We start from the raw sequence: 22,706 nt of genomic DNA on the forward strand, positions 1-22,706 counted from the left end.
TCAGCATGACAGTTTTAAAAAAAAAGTCAAACCCCAGCCACTCCACTCCCTCTGATAAATAAAGTACAGTCCCTTACAAAGCCCTCCTCTCTCCTGACATTGGTGAAGTTTGGCGTGTTTAACGCAGGACTTTGAGTTATTGTGGAGTAAAATATTATTTTAGTTTAAATGTGGTGAAATCTGACACCTGTCGTGGTCTCGGTGACCTCGTGACCGCCGGCTCAATGAACGACCTGTTGTTTACGGTGACGTAGCTCCGCCCCCTGAGTGTCCGCGTGCTGCTGACAGTTAGTTCAGCCAGAGAGAGGGGAGGCTCGCGACCAGCTCAGCTCCGCTCCCGTCGTTAGCAGTTAACGCTCAGCTAACCGGGAAACTAACTAGTGGGAATAAACGGATAACTCGAGCAGCTTCCGGAGCTAACGGCTGACGGTGAGTGGTCACGGTTAACGGTCAGTTCAGCCGCTGCCGTAACGGCGACTACCCGAGCAACGGCTAACTTAGCCGACGAGCTAGGTTAACGGTTAACTGTGCTAGCTCATTGGGCTAATTTTCGCGTTAACGGTAACTAGTGAGTGAACCGAGTGAGCTCGGAGGTTATTGTTGCGTCCTTGTGAGCCTCTATGGCGATGGTGTATTTGGTTACAGGTGTGTGTGTGTGTGTGTATTTGTGTATGTGTGTTTGTGCGTGCGTGCGTGCGTGCGCTCGCTCGTGTCACTATGGGGTGAAACGTCTCCCGTAGTAACCGTTGCTAAGCCCGAGCTGTCTGTCTGGAGCTAACATTAGCATCCAGGCTCGTTAATTAGACAGCGGTAACGGTACATCATCATCTGCAGAGAGCTGTGTGTGTGTGTGTGTGTGTGTGTGTGTGTGTGTGTGCGTGCGCGCGCGTTTGTGTGTGTGTTTGTGCGCGCGTTTGTGTGTGTGTGCGTGTATGTGGGCGGACAGCGGAGCGGAGAGCATCGGTACACTCAGTTCAACATAAAAAGACAATCTTTATTGTTGCAACTGTTGACATTTTTAATCAATTGATTTTTTTTAGTGAAAATGATTGAATCTGAAAAACGTCTAAGGCGACAAGTTACCAGAGAAACAAAGTGACGTCTTCTGCATATCTGTTTTATTATTTATATCCATTCAAATGTTTAGTGTTCATATATGTTTACATGCATATTAGGGACTGTTCTTTACTTATCAGAGGAGGGGAGTCGCTGCAGTGTGACTCTGTCTTTTTTTATGTTTTGATTAGGGGAAAATGCAGGTGAATGAAACCATCACACACCAGAAAGAGCAACATCCAGTTAAAATGCAACACAAACAACGGTCGTGTATGAACGTGTAAATTTTGATTTCAGTGAGGATTTTAGTAGCAGTCACATTGACCAGGAGTGCTATTTTCTTAATCCTTTAAAACTGAAGTTAAAAGTTAAAGATGAATTTCTGGTGTAGCGAAGGCCTTGTTTTTTCACTCTTGTGAAACGCCTCCCCATCCTTCTTTGCATCCTAAACTCAATTTATGTAAGAAAAAATCTCCTGATAAATGATAGATTGCCCGCCTACATGCTTAAATTAAATATGTGACATTAACAGAAATAAAAATAAATGCTGATGTTGCTAATGCAGAGCAGTCTTAACTGTCCTCTTCCTGCTGGAAGGAGAAGCTGAATCCATCACAGCAGTGAAGGCAGCTAGAAACTAGTTCATCCACAGCTGTTGAGACAGTTTGGTTTAAAATATTTTCTGAATGAGGAGGATTCAAAGACACATCTGCACCAACGCAGACAGCCAGAGCCCCGGATAATACGAGAAGAAGTGAATCTCCAGGTTTTTCGGTGTCATATCCATGAATATGCTGAAAATACACGATTTATGCTAATTTTGATTTTATATTTAGGATTTGGTGTTTCCAGGGAACACAGAGAAACCTGATTATTTTGCCTGCCGCACTGACGATCATGACAATATCCAGTTTCTGTCTATGCGTGTTGTGCCTTTAACGACTTGACATTTCTCTATCGACCACTGACACTAGCATCCACTAACAGCAAAAATACAATTTGTGAATGATGAAATACATTTTTGTACCATTGTTTTTAGACTTTAGCTGTTACAGCAGTACATCTCGTCCCTGTGCGCTCTGATCTGAGCCGTCGCTGCAGCTTCACAGTCAGTCAGTGAGTTAGTTATCTGTTTGGGTCAGAGCCAGATAGCCCACAGGAAGCTCAGCATCCATCCAAACAACTCTGCTGAAACACTGTTACCCAACCTGTCTGCCCACACACACACACACACACACACACACACACACACACACACACACACACACACACATAACTGGATGGCCTGGTGCCAGTGAGAGATCACTGGCTGTTTCCATTAGATTCACACAGTTGGGTAACACAGTTTGACACAGGTAGACACTCAGATAGAGAGGGACAGACAGACAGACAGACAGGTGGCAGAGCTCTTTGATGGAAAAACAAAAATCATTTATTTTTATTTTTACTCAAATAATCTGTTGTTAGTGTGATCGGGGTGTTGTCACGTACCAAACAGTCTTAAAATCTATTTAATAAAAACAAACCAACCAAAGTCAAAACTTTAACTTCATCAGTGTAGTATAATTTTTAAGGTCTTAATTTAAAAGTTTGTATCTTATTTGATTAATTTTTGAAAGCAACCTAAAATATAATTGATTAATCTACCAATTTGGAAAAAAATTAACAGAAAACACTTCATCACATTAGCGGAACTGAAATCACAGACAGGTAGACAGATGCTTACATTTTAGTTACCTGGCTGACACCGCACCTGTCTCTCTCTCTCTCTCTCTGTTTGTGTGTCTGGAAGGTGTGTATCATCAGGTTCATTGGCTGTAAAGCGGTCCTATGATGGAGGAGCTTCACGACGTCCAGCTGACTGAGATCAAACCACTCCTGACGGGACAGGTGAGTGGGGGGCAGGGCTTGTCCTGTCCTGTACCTGTTTTAGATGGTTGGACGTCCAGGACTCTCAGCCAGGACTATGGAGTCAGAGAATCTAAAGCAGGAGACATGTGACTTACAGATGAAGCTGCTCACAGCTTTAAGAGCTGATTAAACAAACTTTATTTTAACAGATGTGTTTAAAGCCGATTTCACTTCAGCCGATTTTTAACCAGGTCTGCGTCATCACCATGTGGGGAGTGTGTGCAGCAGAACGGTGTTCAGATGCCTTAAAGCAATTCATTTGCACACACTCCCAACGTGGCAGTGACATACACCTGGTTAAAAATCAGTTAAAGTATCCCTTTAAATTTCCAAGCGCAACAGTATTTTAATATATCTGAAAGCAAATGAGTACTGAAATATACAATCAAAACATGTCTTCTGATATTGAAAAGGACTTATAATCAGATCCATATCCTGGATACTTTATTTTCTGGAAAAATAATTTTATAAACATGATAACAGATTTTCGCTCTGTCTCCTCAGAATGGGGGAAATCTGCAGGACTTTGACTGTCAGGTGAGTTCAGCACCATCAAACCGTCACACAGTCAGCACACCTTTTCTTCTCCTTTAGTGGTGCTGCAATTTGAATTAGACTAGAGCAGCATAATTGACAAATATTTCATTATCATGTTCTTCGAAATTGTAATATAAAACATATTAGTGATAACTTAAGTGTATCAGTGTTTCTGAGAGGCTGAGAATGTAACATGATTTGTGATAATGTCGGTGTAAATCTTAATAGGATAAAAATTTTGTCACATGATGATATTGATAATAGTTGGACGTGTTGCAACCAAACCAAATATAACAGCAAAACAACAGGCTGAAAGCTAGAATAACATTGCTGCTGGTTCACAAAAAGAAGTGACCAGTGTTAGTGGCTGAGGCGCTACACAACAGAAGCCGCAAACATTTCGCCTGGTAGTTAAACTGACCGTGAAACGAAATGTGTCAGAATCTGTCTGATTGAGCTGACGTGATAATGATTGATCACATTACGTGTTTGCTTCTTGGTAAAGATTTGGTGAAGAATGGCAGTGCAAAAGCTCGAAATCTTAAACAGTGTCACAGTTTTGTCAAGGATAAAATCAAACAAAACGCCAGCACTCACAGATACAGTTTCTTATTTAACCTTTCGGGCTGCTTTAATATTACACACACTTATATAGCTCTGCACACAAAATACTACTTTGAGTGTATTTTGTTAACCAGCATCAGTCTTAATTATGAATATAAAATATTCATCCATTTTCAGAATTTTGGGTGTCATGATGCCAGTATGTTTTTATGTGAAAATTTTTTTTTTTGATATTCTGCATGCAAAGTAGATTTTTTGAAAAATGAACACCCTGGGATATGTCAGTGATTGGCAGCAACATTGGGTTTTATACATTATTATTTTTTGTGCAGTGTCAAATTCACCGCTCTGCACAAAAAATGCACCTTTCCAAATCAGGATATAAAATTTCAAACATTAATGTGATTTTCTACTTCAGTCCTAATCATAAATATTTAATATTCATTCATTTTCAGAATTTGAACCTTTTAAATGTTAGGTCTTTGTCATGATGTCATTATGTTTTTAGATGGAAAAAACCCACAAAAATGAATTATTTTCAGTATACTACATGCAAAGTATATTATTTTTTCTGCTGACAGTCTGGGATATGTCGATGATTAGCAGCTACATCGATTGTGACAGGTCACCTAGTGGAAATAGCATGTATTTTTGGCATATGCCAAATATGGTAACAATGATGTAATCAGATGGAAAACAGTCAAAATGACAAATTCTAGGTCAAAAGCCCAGAATGACACCCAGAAATAATACAAGTCATGTTTTTCTGCTTTGATTGCTTTGAGCATTTTTTGACCTGAACAGTCTGAATGTAACTATTTAGTTTCCACAGTGTATTTTAGACTTATTGTAGGAGCTGAGCTGCAAATTTACTGATTACACTCAAATACACAATCTTGCCGAAATGTGTGCTATATGCATGAACACAGTTAAAATGATCAAAACATGAAGAATGAAAAGCACGTAAAATCCCTAAGGGTTAATGGGGGCAAAACAAACAAAAACAAACATTTCAGCTCAAAGCCGTCGTTATTGGCCGACTCTGTGAGTGTAGGTTTCAGTGTTTGTTTTTCTTCTTGGTAAATAATCAGAGCAGCACATCAGAAAGGCTGGAATAAAATACTTTTGGTGGCTTTGAGAATCATATGCAGGAGGAGGTGGTGTGTGAGGGTCATTCTGTACACAAACATCAGGCTGAAGTGAGTTGGATAACCTTCAGCTCCAAACACAGATATCGATCAGCAGGACTCATCAGACTGACGTTAATACAGCAGGTCAGTTTGCATCAATGCCTCCAATCAGAGAGTTATTTACTGTAACAGCTCTGCCGCTCTGTCTGAGTCTCCAAAACATGAAAGGCCACATCCCCTCATTTCTACCAGACAGTCAACTGAAAAACAGTCTGAGTCTTCAACTACATTCACACATAACCTTAAAAAGAAAATCTAACAAAAAATATATATTGTTATGAATGCCACTTTTTCTCAGTAGGTTGACCATGTGTCGTTATGAGAATGAGCTTTGTTAAAAAAGTATTGTTCTGCTGGTAAGATTGTCTTTTCATAGAAAATAGGCTGTCTGTGCAGTACAGTCTGACAGATTGCTGTAAAAAGACGACCAATGTAATGTTGTTTTTTTTTCCAGTGAAACACTGTAAATCTCAATGCCTTTGGAGTCAACAATACACTGTGAACCTCATATCCTACTGTAAGATACTGACATTACACAGGAATATACTGTAGAATTAATTTATGGCATTGTAAAATCACAGTAGGATGCTGGCTCAATTTCTTTGAAAAACAGGAAAATGGCAATGAGCAACTTAGCATGAAACATCTCAGAAAATGCAAGAAAATAGTAGATCTATAATTTTATTCTTATTTTTTCTAAATAATTGTTTGTGAATTACATTTTTGGAGGTGATATAGAGAGGAGAAGAAAGCGTGATAAACCCAGTGAAGGAGGGTAACAAGTGGTTGGCCGCTGAGACCTTAAGACCTTCCTGCTCTCAGCCAATGACCACAGAGATTATTCCTCTTGATCTCATCACACCGCCCCCGCTCTTCCTCATCTCTCTCTTCCTGCACTTGACTGAAGACTAAAGGACGAAAGCTGACCTCTGTCTCTGCTCACCTCTTTTATATCTCTTGTTTATGAATCCTCCTGTCTCCTCTCTAACTCTCTAAAACGCTCCCTCCTCCTCCTTCCTTCTCCTCCTCCTGCTCCTCTGTCAGGATGACAGACTCTCTGGATTTGCACCAGATCTCCTGTTCTTTAGGAGTTGGGGTGGTGAGTTAGCCAGTTAGCAGCTCATTAGCCTCCTGCTTTGCCAACTACCAGCTTAAAAGACCTAGCAGCTTTATAGCAAGTTAGTCAGTTAGCCTGCTCATATTGTTCACCTGCATCAATGCTGTTAGCATGCCGTTAACCCCTTGAAACCTGAGCTGACAGTTTTCTTGTGTGGCCTTCAGATGCCTTTCACAAGCATTTAAGCCTGTGAATCCAGATATCTTTAAAAAAAAAAAAAAAAAAAAAACATGGGAAAAAGGCAATGAGCAATGTGGTATGACATGACAAGCATACTGTAAAAAATTAGTAAAAGATGGCAAGAAAGTTACCTGACAGTTGCCTTTAAAAAAGAATCATTAGTCATTATCAAATAATGACAAAAAATATCAAGATAATTATTATTATTAAAATTTAAATAAACATTTAAATAATTTTAAATGGTTGCTGCCAAGACTATTTTATTTCTTTATAATATTTGTTATGATTGAAAACCCCACCAAAAACATAGATAAAGAATAAAATAGTATACATATATATATATAACCTACATGTAAAACACACAACAACAAAAACACAAAAAATGAACAAACAGAAAAGTAAAAAAAAAACAACAACAGTAGGGAAATGACCTGAAAAGAGCATGAAATTATATTTTCTTTGTAAAATAATTTCAAACATATAATCATGATCATTAGCAATATAGAGAATTTTTTTCCTTTGCTTTTTTAAAATAATTTTCTAAATCTACTTATTTCTTGCAATTTGCAGGACATTTCTTGCCAAGTTGCTCATTTCATTTTGAAAGAAATGGAGCACTTTGCTTAGAGTCCAAAAGTTGAAATACTTAAAAACTTAAACTTAAACTTACTTAACGTAAACTTCTATTTGTTTTTGTGACTGTAAAAGCATTCAGTTTTTTCACATTTTGCCTTTTCACAGGCATTAACATTTTAAAGAGACAGTGATGAAAATGCTCCTTTTCTGAGCAACCTCAACACAATAGTAAGACCTGATGATAAGAGCAATAACTCACAAATGTCCTGTGGATCTTTACAGTCTGCAGTTTATCAATACAAACGTGTGCAGGTGTGCAGTTACTGCGTGTGTGCACCTGCATGTGAGGAGGCTTAAGCGTCATTAATAGTCTGTCAGCTGTTTACATGGTCGGTTCATTAATGAGATTACTAGACAGCACCTCAGCCGGTGTGAAGCCATTCATCTGTGCGCTCATCTGTAACAAGCTACATTATGTTTTACAGCAGGGTCTCTGATCTGTGAGCACACTGCTGTTTAACATGAAATCATATCACTGCATATTCTGATTTCTGACAAACAATCCAGCTGAAACTAGGAATGTCCTGACTGGATCTGAAGGATTGCTATGAATCCTGATCAATGCATTTTTTAAATTGATTGGCTTATTTTGAGCATGTTCCCCGCGTGATCCTTTTTTCAGGTCTGACGTCACACAGGTGTTGTAAACGGGGAGCACCATTAGCAGCAGGTATTCAGGTTTTACTGTACTGCTGCTTCTCCAATAATTAGAAATTGATATTTTTTCCCATGTTCAACTGAAGCTGCTGCTCCGCTCTAAGTGGAAGAGAAATTTTTGTTGTTCGTTTTTAGTGAACTAATTTTACTATAATGCTGTAAAAAGCCGAACTGTGGCCGATTTTTATTTGTTGTGACTGGAAATGTGAATGTTCAGGTTAACACGACTCTGAAGTGAAATTGTGATCATATTACTCATTTAAAGTGTTCTGTATTTTGATTACAATGCTGCACTTATTGGATTTGAGAGCAATCACTGAAGACACATTTTGGTTTGTTTACTTTGTTATTTTTGAAAAAAAAAACTTAAGGAACTGTCTGGATGCAGATATTTGTTTCTCTTTTATTGCATTGCAGAGCTAGTAAACTGTCAAGCATAAACACACAATTGATTTTAATAATTCTACGTAGTATTTGTAGTAGATAGATCTCGACATGCCAAATAAAATGGGAGAACAAAATAAAATATAAGCAAGAAGAATATCCCCAGATGCCCATCGGACAAATTCAGCAAACAAACAAAACCAAGTATTTCATGTCTGAAAAGGAGAAGAAGGAGGTGAATGCTTATCAAACCTACCCCCCCCCCCTTTTTGTGCAATTTTATTGAAAAAAGTTAATTTAAAATATGAACATTTCCAATTTCTCCCTCAATATTCAGCATTAAACCAAATCTGATATAACCAAAAACACGAACAGATCAGTCTGAATAAACAAACACACACACATACACATCACAAAGAAACACAGCACAGAAAACAAAATTAGTCAGTCTCACTATCAAAAGCAGCCTGCCTGTCTTTATCAGATCTTTCTGCCTGTTTCTCTCTCTGTTCTATCAGCTCATATCCCTTCAATATGTTGTTTAAAAATGTTTAAATTCATTATGTTTGACATGTTTTCAATGCCACGCTACAGCTTTTTAAGATGGAAGTTGGGATCAGAGGTACATGCCCCCTGTGCCCCTTCACTCGACTGACTGCTGTTTATTTTACAGCACCGAAGAGTTTCAGTGGGTTCACCCTGAGGCAGCCGTCAAGGTGTTTGTTGTCGGTGCAGACAGGACGATGTTTATTTGTTGTTTGCTGTGTTGTTCAGGAGCATGATGTGGAGACGGCCCACGGCGTGCTACACGTTACCATGAGGGGAGTTGCTAAGGGCAACCGACCCACGATCCTCACCTACCATGACATCGGACTCAACCGTGAGTTAATATGCACACACACACGTTCACAGTCATCATTCATCATTCAGTACATGTACCATAGAGGTGCAGCACAGAGGAAAAATATATGAGAAACAAGGACTCAATGCATTGTGTGTGTGTGTGTGTGTGTGTGTGTGTGTGTAGACAAGTCTTGTTTTAACAGCCTCTTTAACTACGAGGACATGCAGGAAGTGACACAGCATTTCTCCGTTCTGCATGTTGATGCTCCAGGACAGCAGGAGAACGCTCCTGTTTTCCCCACAGGGTAACACATGCGCACACACACACACACACACACACACACACACACACACACACACACACACACACACACACACACTGAGTATATGTCTTCCCCAGGGAACCGATTGTCGTTGTCTATCATCACAGAGCTGGCGCCATTAGGGTTCAGCCAAACACTGAATTGAATTTGACCAGGTTTCACACTTGACTCAGTAGCTGCTCCTCAGTTAAACATGACATCGTGTCCCAACAGCAAACTAGCGTCTGACTAGGGAGGTTTCCATTATAGATTTGCACAAAATTTAAGCAATATTTTAAAAATGTCAAATGTCAAATAACTGTTTTTCCACTTAGTGATGTTCTGTGACTTCTCCTCTGGCGATGACAATCCAAGAAGCAAGGTGATGGATGTTCAAAACATTAGCAGCTTTATTTCTATTGCAGCCACCGCACTAGCCGTCATTATTTCAAATCCAAGGCCACGTAGGCGTGTTATGGAGCCATGATGGAAAGGCGAGCCCCTTATATGTGGGAACAGCCATGTATAAGGTGCTTGCTGTAATATTTTTACATGTATTTTAAAAGTCCAGTTTTAATCAAATACACAATAATTAGACTTTTTCTAACAACATGTAAACGTACTGAGTGACGAGGACTCTTCTGTGTCTTGAAATTAAACAAACAAGGATTTCCAGGACTATGTGTCAGTGGAAAGAGCTCAGTGCAACACAGTGACATCACTCAGATAAATGTGCTCAGTGATGTGCAGGAGCATTTTCTACAGGCAGTTTTGCTTTTCAACTTTGTACACAAAATATTGGATATGAGGTTTAGAAAGATTTGAATCCAATTCAAGTTGTTGCTGTTTGTTGATTTTTGTTGTCAGCCCCTCTTTTCATTTAAAATATCCAAACCCACATGTTTACGTCCTCCCGAGACAAAGTGACATGAAAGGTGTTTAGAGTGTATATTGTGACAATAATGATGCAGAGATATTGTGTGTGTGTGTGTGTGTGTGTGTGTGTGTGTGTGTGTGTGTGTGTGTGTGTGTGTGTGCAGGTACCAGTACCCGACCATGGATGAGTTGGCTGAGATGCTGCCGTCTGTTCTGACACAGCTTCAGTGAGTCGGCTGTCTTCTTTGTGATGCATGATGGGTGTTTAATTAGGAACTAGCAGGACTTCCAGACAGTTTGTTTGTTTATCCTAAACAACAGAACTACACAAAGACAAATTTCCCTCCAGGGATAATGAAGTTTATCCTGATACCCTGCAGTTCTTCCTATTAAAACCCCACTGTTTTTATGGTTCTGGTTCTACTTTTTAAGTTATGTTTATTAGATGAATTGGTTTTTTTTCTCTTACATTTTTTTTGAATATTTTTTTTCCATCATTGCAGTTGTTAACTAAAGCAATTAGTTTCTATTAAAAAGGCACATTATTTGTGTATTGACTCAGTAACACCCAAACAAAAATTGAATTCAAAATAAAAGTAGGTGGACACTTTTGAGGACGGAAACAATCTCTCAAATTCTTTTTAATCCTTTGAAACCTGAATCGACATCACTTTTTTTGTGCTGGGTTCAGACACCTGTCAGGGGTATTTCAACTTTTAAACCCTAAGCAAATTGGTTTGATTTCTTTTGAAAAACATGGGAAAAGGCAGTAAGAGACTTAGGAACTAGGGAAAAATGTCAAGAAAATTATAATTCCTTGTTCTTTTTGTGTGTTTTTTACTCTACCCCCTTTTTTGCTAATTTTCAAGTAATATTATAATATATTGTACTTTTATTTGGATAATTTATTGATTTTTTGGAGGGTCATTTCTGTTGATCATTGCCCTTTTTCTATGTTTTGAAAGAAATCAGGCCAATTTGCTCAGATTTCACAGGGTTAAATGGTGTCTAAAGGAAGAGTCACTTGCTCTTCTAAACATGTTTTTTTGTGTGTGTGTGTGTGTGTGTCATCAGGGTGAAGAGTGTGATAGGTATCGGCGTTGGAGCTGGAGCCTACATCCTCACCAAACTGGCTGTGAGTTTTTTTCACCTCACTTTATCAACAGATTAATGAACAAAGTTAGAGACGTTCTGTCGGAGCTCATGATGCTGAAATAGCTTTGCTGTATAAAAATGGCGGGCATGGGTTTGCGCTGTTCAGGGTAGTCTGTGCGTGCCGCGCATTGATGACGCAGTAACGATTCTCTCTGACCAATTAGTGGTCTGTATTGTTTCACATAACCTTTTAGTACCTCACAGTACCCGGGCGGCTTTTTTGGAACCTCAGGAGAGCAGGTACCAAAAAAGGAGGTTGCAGGTACCGGGTACTTTTTCCTAATGGAAAACCAAAAAAGGCGCGTAGACTAGAGCTGGTACCGTGTAGTGGAAACGCGCCTATAGATACCTCATTAGCTGCTGCTCTAAACTCGCCATGTGTCTGCACGGGCGCCATATTGGGAAGGTAAGATCCACTAGTAAACAAATACATGTATATTGAGAAATGCAGATTTCACAGCTAAATTTCAGTGACTTCCACAAATGTTGTGAAAGTATGAAGCTGAATTAAATGAAGTTGCATGAAATTTAAAGAAGCAGAAACTGCAAGTACTCTGGTAAAGTGCCAGTATCTCAAAATTGTTCAAATTACTGTCCATGAATAAATGCACTATGTTAAGTGGTGATGATGATGATGATGATGATGATGATTATGGTACTTGCTGTTGTGTTTCAGCTGAATGAGCCCACTCTGGTGGAGGGTTTAGTTCTCATCAACATTGACCCCTGTGCCAAAGGCTGGATGGACTGGGCTGCCTCTAAGGTGTCTCACACACACACACACACACACACACACACACACACACACGCACACACTTACTTTTATATGTTTTTTTACCCAATGACCCCAGTATTGAAGTGTGACAGATGAAAGCAGTTGAATTGCCAGTCGGTATTTTAGGAGTCACATCAGTTGAAATGTGAATTGGAGAGGAAGATTTAAGTGTCTGTGACACAACGAAACTGAAATCAGTTGAACTGCAGCTGAAACTTTCTGTGACGTACTTACTGAAATATGACAATAAAATGTTGCTTTTGTTTCCTGCAGCTCAGCGGTTGGACGAGCAACCTGGTCGACATGATCATGGGACACCACTTCAGCACTGTGAGGACTAACTAGCTTCACTAAAAGCTTTAAAAGATCAATTGGTGAATCTCCACTGACCTTTTAACGGTCTTTCTGTGTGTGTGTGTGTGTGTGTGTGTGTGTGTGTGTGTGTGTGTGTGTCAATTTCATACAGTTTGTATTGTGTGTGTGTCTGAAGTTGTGTGTCTGACTTCAGTTTCTGTATGAAAATGAAGTGTTTGTATTTAACTGTTTAAAAGTCATAATTTTTTTTGATTTGGATTTAATTAGAAATAATACAATTTCTAAGACAAGCTAACTCAATGCTCATGAAACCTTTTTTTTTTTTTTTAGGAGTGAAGCCAAAAATGTGACAGTGTTTCAATCAGAATCTAAAAAAGTTTGAAAAAACTGTTTTTAAAACTGAAAATTCCTTTTTCTAGAGGATCTTTGTACTTTCTAAAAGATGAACAACTCTTGAGAAAAAAATGAAGAAGGTCTTGATTCAGTAACATGTCGAGTCCAAAATTGGAAGAATTTTTACAGATCGTGTGGATCAAAGTAGAATTAAAGAAGTGAAGCAGAACCTGTTAAACAAAAAATGAATCTTTCTTTGTTTCTGCTAAAAATTGGACACTTGAGTGGATGTTTGTGGATCTTTTTCTTAAAAGCAAAGCTGGTAAACTGCTGGAAACTGTGAGAAACTGTACATCAATGCTTTGAGGAAAAAAAACCTGTCAAAGCAAACTCACACGGATTGTATGATGATGAGAGATTTCGAACCTGTCAGAGACGTTTCGGAGCTCGCAGGTCCTCGTCGCTCTAAAACGTGGTGGACTTGATGTCCTGACTGAAGAAGTTCCCAAAGTTCAGATCTCTGGACATCAGCTCGTCCTCCACGTTCTCCAACGCCCACTTGTGTTCCACGATCTCCAGCGCCTCCCACTCACTCTGACACACACAAACAAACAAACAAACAAACAAACAAACAAACAAACAGACAGACAGACAGACAGACAGACAGACAGACAGACGGGGCAGACGTGAGCTGTGTGCGTCTGTGAGGAAACGTCTCAAAGTGAAGTGGATTCAGCGTGACCTTGAGATTTAATCGGACTGTTTTGGTGTGAGATGAACCTTAATTAACCCTTTGAAAGCTGCATGGAGACGACGCTCCGACGCCTTTCACAGGTATTTAAACCCGTGAAATCAGCTTTCCCATTCATGTTTATTATTAATGATTAAATTACGTTAGATTTAAGACTTTAAGACTTTTTAATGGATTTCAGAATGGAATTTAGGACTCATTTTACAAAAACCCAAATCGAAGAAAAAAATACGTGAACAGATATGAAAGGGGACAAATTTGCCCGAATGTTTGTCTCAAAATAAAACAGGACTTTTTGTTCAAGTTTAAAATGTTGAATTATTTTTCAACAAATGCTGATTTTTTTCTAAAAACTTAACATGTTGAAAATAATCAATATATTATTGTTATTATTCTATCATTTAAGTTTCCTTTTTTTACAAGAAAAAAAAAAAAAAAAAAAAAAGCTTGTACATGAGTGCTGCTGGCTCCTCTTTCCTGATCTGCCTGATGGTAAATTTAAATTATTACCAATTATTTTAGGATTTTAAGATCCAACATCAGAAAACAGTGATTTTGATTATCCCTCTTCCAATGTCTTGGCATTTTTAATATTGCATTTTAAAACCATTAAAGGCCTTAAATACAGATTCATGAAGTTAACGGCTGTTTGAAAACATGAGAAAAAGGCAATGAGCAGTTTGGCAAAATTACTGTTTTTAAAATATGATTTAAAGAACAAGATAGGGAAAAATATTATTATTAATAACTATTAATTATTCTACACTTTTTTAATTCCTTTCATTTTTTTTTATTTTTTGTTAATTTCCAGAAAAAAAATCTGCACTTTTTCCCTAATTTCTCGCTGATCTGCAGCTCGTTTCTTGCTGACTGCCTTTTCCCATGTTTTTTTTGTTGAAAGAAATCAAGCTTTTGCTCAGGTTTCGGAGGGTTAACTGATGAGACGACCAGGATCGAACGTGTCAGAGGAAAGTCATCATTTACACTCGGATGTTTTTCGTGATCAAAGTTTTCATCGTTTTTTCTGACTTTAATGTTTCACCTTAAAGGCCTTGTTGGGGTCGGGGGGCATCGCCATGGCAGCGCCCGTCATCTGGTCCTGCATGACCCGCGACTGGTCGGCAGCTGAGAGAAAACACAGTTTTACTAAATTTAATCAAACACAACGACTTTTTACATCAACAACGTTTTAGGAGCTTTAACTTTCAGGGCCAAAGAATTACATCAGAGAATTACACAACGTGTTTCCGAAATAACGTTTATGCTGTTAAAAAACGAACCTACAAACATTTTAGAAATATAAAACAAACAAATGCAACACGAGCTTTTATTTGTTCATAAACTCAAATTTAAAAATCTGCACAGCAACAGTTAATGAATGATTATTGATTATTTTGGTCTTATGTGTGTTAAATATCAGCTCGAATTCAAAGCAGCTCTGCGTTTTCTACTTTAAAAAAAAGGTCAAAGCAAACAGAGACAGTCAGAGACTCACCGTTGTCCTGTCCCAGGATGAGGCTGTACATGCTCCTCAGCCCAAACACGTTCAGGAAGTACCAGGAGGCCGAGCTCACCCTGCAGACGAGAGACGACGAGAGACGGCGAGAGATGGCGAGAGACGGCGAGAGACGGCGAGAGACGGCGAGAAAAACACACCGTTATTAAAGAAATACAGAAAAATACATACATATAAGCGTGTGTGTGTGCGTGCGTGTGCGCATGTGTGTGTGTGTGCGTGTGCGTGTGCATGCGCACCAGGAGGCGTCCAGGGACAGCAGGTCGATGCCTCGCTGTAACATGGGCTTGAACCGCAGAGTCAGAGGAAACGGCACTTTGGCTGAATGAAAAACAACAAACACATCAGAAACAACAAAAAACAAACAGCCGGCTTCATTTTAAGCATCTTAACTATTTTTATGCTTATTTTTTTTTAATAATGTCGACGGGTTTTACTCTGTTTTCCATCTTTTTATGCAATCTGTGCGTTCGATTTTTATCATTTATTTATGACATCAAGTCGGCAACTCAGTGTCAGTATTCTCGCCTGGCTGCTTTACAGCTAAACGTTTGCTTATTTACTGCAGCTAATAAATAAATATACTAAAATATGCAACTACTATAAGTTAATGAAAGCTGCTAGGAACAAAATAATTCAATATATACATTTTTTTCTGATGACAGTCAGCTAAAACTCTCAGAAAATGTTTTAAACCAAAATATACAAATTAATTGATATTCTGCTGATCATAACTGCTATTAATATTTTTATTACAGTGTGTCTGTTTATTAATTATTGACCTTATTTCAATAAAAAACTGTTTTAAATCTGTGTGAGAAATGTTTGTCATATTCTGACCGTAACTAACTTTAGTTTAAACTTTAATAAATGGTGTGGTTTCACTCATTTGACTATTTTTAAGGCTAATTATTGATATCGACCAATCTGACCATTTTTCGCCGTATCACCGCCCCGTATGATGGTGTTTATGAACTCACTTATGACGAATCCAGAGAAAGCCCAGTTGATCCATCCACCGATCACAATCATGGGCAGGACGTTGGTCAAGTTTCCCTTCATCATGTCTGTCAGCATGCTGCTGTCTGAAACACACAGCTCCGGTTAAACTACGTAACTTTAACCTGTAATATCTGCTGAACACACGACCGTCATAATAACATTAAATCAAATGGTTATAAGGATGTTAAATAAAGTTCTTCTAGAATAACATTTTGAAAAATATTGTTTTCATTAAAACTTTCGGTCAACAGTTGGATGTTAGCGTTAATGTTAGCAGACGGTTAAAATGACGTGACGATTCATACTCGATGTTCGCAGTAAAGTCATTTGATATATCGCAAGTGAAACAAGCTGTAATAAGTATATTCAATATATCGTCCACCTAAACTTTATAACAAAGCCTGATGCATCTTTTTCCTGTCAAAAAAGTGTAAGAACTGAATGTGTCATTTTAAACACACACACACACACACACACACACACACACACACACACACACACCTGTCATGGGGTTCTTGGGGACGACCTTCCTCTTGACCTTCTTGAAGAAACCGGTCTCTGCGTTGTTGAAGTAATGTTTCCTCATCGCGAAAGACTGAAAACATGTTGACACACAACAGCTCAGAGCTTTTCACTTTAAACAGAGACAGAGACAGAGACAGAGACAGAGACATGTCCACTGTCCCTCAGGATTTCATTCAAATGTCTAAGATACATTTTTAATATGTTTCAGTCAATCTTGTATAACTTAGAAAACTATTCGTATTGTTTTCTTGTATTCCCTAAACTGCTGGTAATCACATGAACTCACTGTAAAATGATAGTGTATTCCCAAACCGTTATTCCCCGAGCGTGTGAGCGCTCACCTGTCGAGGAATGTACTTTCCATTCTCTCTGAGGATGCGGCTGCGCAGGAGCACCTGGCTGAACAGAAAAACCAACATAAACCCTTTACGGTGCGCTTTAATATTACACACACTCATACCTCTGCACAGAAAATGTCCTAATATTAAATATCAAATATCCATAAATTTTCAGAATTTAACCCTTTTAAATGTCAGTTTTTCTCATGATGCCACTATGTTTTCAGAAAAATCAAAAAATAATAATAATAATTCAATTATTTTCAATAAACTACATGCTGAGTAGATTTGAGGTTTTTGATGATCACAAACTGGGATGTGTCTGTAATTAACATTTTTTTTATTTTTTACAAATTATTATTTTTGTGCAATGTCAAATACTCACACTCATACTGCTCTGCACACTAAATATAAATAAATCAGGCATTAAAAATATTCTACATTAACATGATTTTCTACTTTCATTGAATTTATTTTTTAACCAACATCAGTCCTAATTATGAATATCAAATATTCATTCATTTTCAGAATTTAACACTTTAAATGCCAGGTTTCTGTCATGATGCCACTGTGTTTTTAGATAGAAAAACAAAAACATAAATGAATGATGTTGAGTCTCCTCCGTGCTCAGCGTGTGAGTGTAGCTGCTGACAGTCTGGGATATGTCAGTGTGTGAGTGTAGCTGCTGACAGTCTGGGATATGTCAGTGTGTGAGTGTAGCTGCTGACAGTCTGGGATATGTCAGTGATCAGCAGCTACATTGACTGTGACAGGTCACCTAGTGGAAATAGCATGTATTTCCTCCATATGCCAAATATGGTCAAAATGACCTCATCAGGTGGAAAATAGTCAAAATGACAAATTCAGAGTCAAAAGCCCAGAATGACACCCAGAAATAATACAAGTCCTGTTTTTCTGCTCTGATGGCTGTGGGATCAAAAATGTCAGTTTGAATGGGTTTCAATGGAGCATTTTTTGACCTGAACAGTCTGAATGTAACTATTTAGTTTCCACAGTGTATTTTAGACTTATTGTAGGAGCTGAGCTGCAAATTCACTGATTACACTCAAATACACAAAATGTATGCCATATGCATGAACGCAACCAAAATTATCAAAAAATGAAAAATGAAAAGTGCTTTGAATGTGCCAAACAGTCCCTGCGGGTTAACTTTTATTTTCCCAAAACACTGAGCTCATTCTGTTTCATCACCACAAACATTAAAATCTAAACTTGAGCTCACCTGTCAGACACCTGCTCCAGGTCGACCTTTTTGTCGTTGTGGAGCAGTTGGGTGACGTAATGACGAATGATCCCGACGAAGAAGGTGATGAAGACGATGGGCAGGACCACCCACATCCGAATGCTGGAGTCCAGCAGGAGCTCTGGACCGGCCATCGCTCTCTGATCAACCAGCCAACTCAAACAAAGACAGGGAGACGCTCTGGAAGCAGAAAAGGACTTCTTTTTTAACCAACTGGTTGATGTCCTTCAAAAACACAAGAAAAAGTTGGCGACTTGGCAGGAAATATCCTGCAAATAGCATAAAATTAGTACATTTTGTAAATTACTAATTACTAATTACTAATTTTACCCCTAGCTAAGAAGCTAGGGGTAAAATTTATAATACTTCTAACTCTGAATTTAGAAATTATGTTATAGATTTATTAGTTTTTTAGAACTGTTTTGCTCTCCTTTATTAGTATTTTTTGAGAATATTCTTGGCTTTGTTTTTAGCTTTTCTTTTTGTGCTTATTTTCAGGTACTTTTCTTGTACTTTTATTATAAAAACTAATTTTGTGCTATTTTTTTAATTTCATTTCTTCTGAAGTTGCTCATAGCCTTTTTCCATGTTTTGAACGAAATCAAGCCAATCAAGTATCAAAGTGTTAATACATAAATTATATTTTCTTTAAACTAAACCTTCAATAAATTTGCACACTTTTCCATTAATATACACGAATATTTTTTTATCCTATAAATATATTTAACATTTTAGTATTTTTAGTAGTTTAATAGTTTTATTTTGGTACACACTGTATATTCTATAGATATAAACATTTTTCTTACAGAATGTTTATTTTGCGTTTTTTCTCCTGTGCGATGCCTTTACAACCTGCTGCTGTAACGAAAGAACTTCACAAAAAAATGGATCAATAAAGTACATAAAGCTATCTATGATTTTTTCCATCAGTGTCCTCGCTGACCATTTTAACGTTGGTTCAAATTGTTGAACAAACTGATCAGAGATATGTTTCTTCCAGCTACAATTTTTGTCATTAAATACAAAATACACATGAATTCCACAGTAATATAAATTTAAAAAAACATCAAATATAATAGTTAAACACTGACAGGGAACATTTTAGGGCACAATAAATGTTGCTTTTGAACTCTTGAGTTCGAGGGTCGAAAAAGAGCCACCACAATGTTTTAAAGCATAGAAAACCCCTTAACCGATCTTTTTTCCAACTTGAAATTTGATAACCTTTGCTAGAATGACCCTAAAATGAGAAAAGGTGACACTCTGTTCACATTTCCATTAAAGCTGTCGCCAACAAGGTAAAAATCTTGTCTTAAGGGGTCATTTTTGACCTGGCACTTACTAAAACATTTACATACCACAACCACACAAACACACACACACACACACATACACACACACAGAAATACATCTGCAAAGTCCATGCACACAAACTGCTGACACTGTTAGTTTCCCTATATTAAAATGCATTTAAAACGACTTTCTGCACATTTCTTCTATTTTCTTAGGCAACACAGGTAATATATCTTGCTAAAAAATGTGTTTACTCCTATGCAGTACCTTTAACAGTAATTATAATAATTATAAACATCTACTTAAGTAAATCAAACTCTTATGACAAGTGTGTTGTAATAAAAACGAGTGGATTTCACCGATTAAATGTCGTCTCTTAAATATGACAGTTAATGATGAACTGGTTGTCTCTTCAGGTTAAATAAATTTGGGTTTTAAGATTCAATCAAGCTGCTTTATTTTAGGGGATTAGAGAAGGCGGGTCATTATTAACCCTTAGGACGAGCAGAACATATAAACAGTTAAGACACCACATGAGTTAATACTAACACATTACTGCGTTAATGAGGGTTTGAATGCAGTGATTTAGCTTGTAGTGTAGTCACAGTGTGGTGTTAGTGTTTTACTCCAGTAACAGATCTGAACACTTCTTCCGGTGCTGTGTTTGTCGAAATATTTTGGCTCAGTGACACTTTGACTTTCTATAAATGAATAAATGAATAAATGAACCGACCTGTTAAAAGGCAGCAGAGGCCCGGGGAGCAGCTAGCGGCTAACAGCTAACAGAAACTACCGAGCACGGTTAAAACTCCAGTCGTTACGTTAAAAACAAATTACCTGTAACTAAACTAAACCACCACTAACACCTGACATCCACCGACAGCCGCTGCCGTTAGCACGAGCTGCTAACGTTAGCATTAGCAGCTGTTTCGGCGAATGTACGGTTAGCTTAAGATGCTAGCCGGCTAACAGAGCTAGCTAGCCGAGTTACTCTTTAACCTTTTAACTGCCGCTCCTACAAAAGTGTTTGTTCCGGTGACACTCGAGCGTCATTTAGAGACGTCGATCAACTGTCAGCAGTTGAAATATTCGCAATCTGACGTTTAAAACAACGTTTACTCACCACATTTACGAACTTTGTGATTCCGCGACGCGACACGCACGTCAGTTACATTCAAAACACCACCGACAACTTCCGGTTCCACCGGAAACAGAGGTCACGTGATAGCGGAAAAATATTATTATTATTTTATTTTTATTTTTACTTTTAGGAGCTTTTTTTTATAATAATAAAAGCACCCAAGTGCTTTATCGTCTGAAAGTAATGGTAAATATAATAAAATAACAAAAAAGAAAAAGAAGAAAACAAAGAAGTGCAAAAAGGGAGACGTTTAAATCCTGAGGTAAACGCAGTGGTGGGATGTAAAAAAAAACACATTCACTCATAAGTACTGTACGTAAGTAAGTGCAAATTTTAGGTAATTATATTTTAATTTGGGATTTTGCATGAGATCATTTGAGATCACAAGAAAATTATCTCGTTATCTTCCAGAAAACAGAAGGGAAAAAAATGTATGAATGTATTACTGCTTAGAACTTCTGTAAAGAATGAATTTTATTTTGCAATTTCATTTCTTTGGGCAAGCACAATTAAAGCTATGTGCAGGAACTATTTCTAGCCTATTCGTTGAAGACCTGTTGACACAGTGGCTGTGTGCAATTCCTAAAAATCTTGTCTTCACAGTGTGGATGTGGTTTGGTATCATGGTGCCTGCACAAAGGTCGAAACTAAAATCTCAATTTAGATGTGGATGCTGCACAAAAGTACAGGGCTGATCGACACACACTGCAAAGAAATATTACCAAAACATAACTAATAAAAACACGGACTGCTTTTACATTTCTGTTGGTGTGCAGATTTAACACGCCAGATACAACATGCCATTCAGTGAGCTTTAGAGGTGTAGGGAGGTGTTTTTTTATTGTTTTTTTTTTTAAACTTTAGACAGAGTGAGGCTCAGTGTTTCCTCCTGCTTTCAGTCTTTACACTCAGATAAACTGACCACCTCATGACTCCAGCCCTGTTTTCATCTTGCAAATAAGAGACTGATAAAACATCACACTTTGAGAAAGAAATAAAAAATGTATTTCGTCAAGTGTGTCATGAAGTGTATTTGAGTGTGTGTGTGTGTGTGTCCAATCAGCCAAACAAGACAGGACACATCTTTCCATCAACATGAACAGATTTTTTATATCTTTAGAGCAATAAATATTTCCACTTTTTCCATATCTCTGCAATTTCAAAAACAAAGTACAAGTAATATATATTTATATACACAGCTAAAATTTTCCATACATAATTTTTAAAATAATGTCGTCTCTGTTGACACATATTTGACACTGTACTCGTACAATTTTACAAGGACTATTCCAGTCTCTCTTTGCTCTACATTATAAACAAGAAATATTTTTTCTCCACAAAGCAGTCCATTGTTGTTACATACAACTTAGACCCAGGTCCATCGCCCTTGTATAGATACACATAACACAGACTGCCTTTACACAGGAGCACAAGAATCCAACGTTTTTAACTTTATTCAAACCAGATCTGATGTGCTTAAATTTTTTTAATGTTCCCTGTTTTGCCTGCAGCAGTCAGACCAGATCTGTTTCTGTTGGCGTTAAAAACCAGATCTTCTGTTCCTGGTGTAAACACAGCCACACACAAACTGCCCTCTGTGGAGCAAAGTGAGTACTCGCATTGTTATTTTTCATATAACGATGGTTATGTACATTCATGTTTATAATACAGTTTCATTCAGTGCAGATACTGTAATAAATACCACATGCAAACTGATAGTGGAGAGCAGGCCCGGGCAGAAAGAAAAAAACTAAACAGATTTAAATTAAGCATTTAAAGGACCATACTTGAGTGTCTGTATGTTCATAAACTGCATATTCTGTACATTACTTGTGCAAACCATGTAATGCATTTTAGATGACAGCCATTAATTTTAGTTTATTTAATGAAGATCTACTTGCAGAAACTTGCAACCTGCAGCAGATAACTGATCAATCATAGAGAATCTTTCTTAAACATTACATTTGAGAGTTGACGATTAGTTGCTGCATTGATGAGCTTTGTTTTCAGCAAATCAACCCCAGAATTCACAAAACAAGCAGATC

At 37.8% G+C, this 22,706-nt stretch overlaps 2 protein-coding genes across 2 annotated transcripts; one reads left to right on the forward strand and one right to left on the reverse strand.

Moving 5' to 3' along the window:
- Positions 1-293: 293 nt before the first annotated feature.
- Positions 294-12,528, forward strand: LOC121946524 (protein NDRG3-like). Its single transcript, XM_042491124.1, has 9 exons — positions 294-429; positions 2,849-2,946; positions 3,472-3,504; positions 9,007-9,112; positions 9,260-9,380; positions 10,418-10,480; positions 11,328-11,388; positions 12,085-12,171; positions 12,457-12,528. Exons 2-9 carry the CDS (start codon positions 2,887-2,889, stop codon positions 12,526-12,528), a joined length of 603 nt encoding a protein of 200 aa, XP_042347058.1. The 5' UTR covers positions 294-429; positions 2,849-2,886.
- A 729-nt stretch (positions 12,529-13,257) lies between these two features.
- zgc:86609 (ER membrane protein complex subunit 3-like) lies at positions 13,258-20,709 on the reverse strand. The gene is made up of 9 exons (XM_042492031.1): positions 20,644-20,709; positions 18,207-18,407; positions 16,967-17,024; positions 16,602-16,695; positions 16,079-16,183; positions 15,338-15,419; positions 15,078-15,157; positions 14,625-14,707; positions 13,258-13,425 (listed from the first exon to the last, which is right to left on the reverse strand). Exons 2-9 carry the CDS (start codon positions 18,359-18,361, stop codon positions 13,297-13,299), a joined length of 786 nt encoding a protein of 261 aa, XP_042347965.1. The 5' UTR covers positions 18,362-18,407; positions 20,644-20,709; the 3' UTR covers positions 13,258-13,296.
- Positions 20,710-22,706: the final 1,997 nt, after the last annotated feature.

The sequence above is a fragment of the Plectropomus leopardus genome, chromosome 8 (genome assembly GCF_008729295.1).
Source record: "Plectropomus leopardus isolate mb chromosome 8, YSFRI_Pleo_2.0, whole genome shotgun sequence".
NCBI classification, from domain to species: domain Eukaryota; kingdom Metazoa; phylum Chordata; class Actinopteri; order Perciformes; family Serranidae; genus Plectropomus; species Plectropomus leopardus.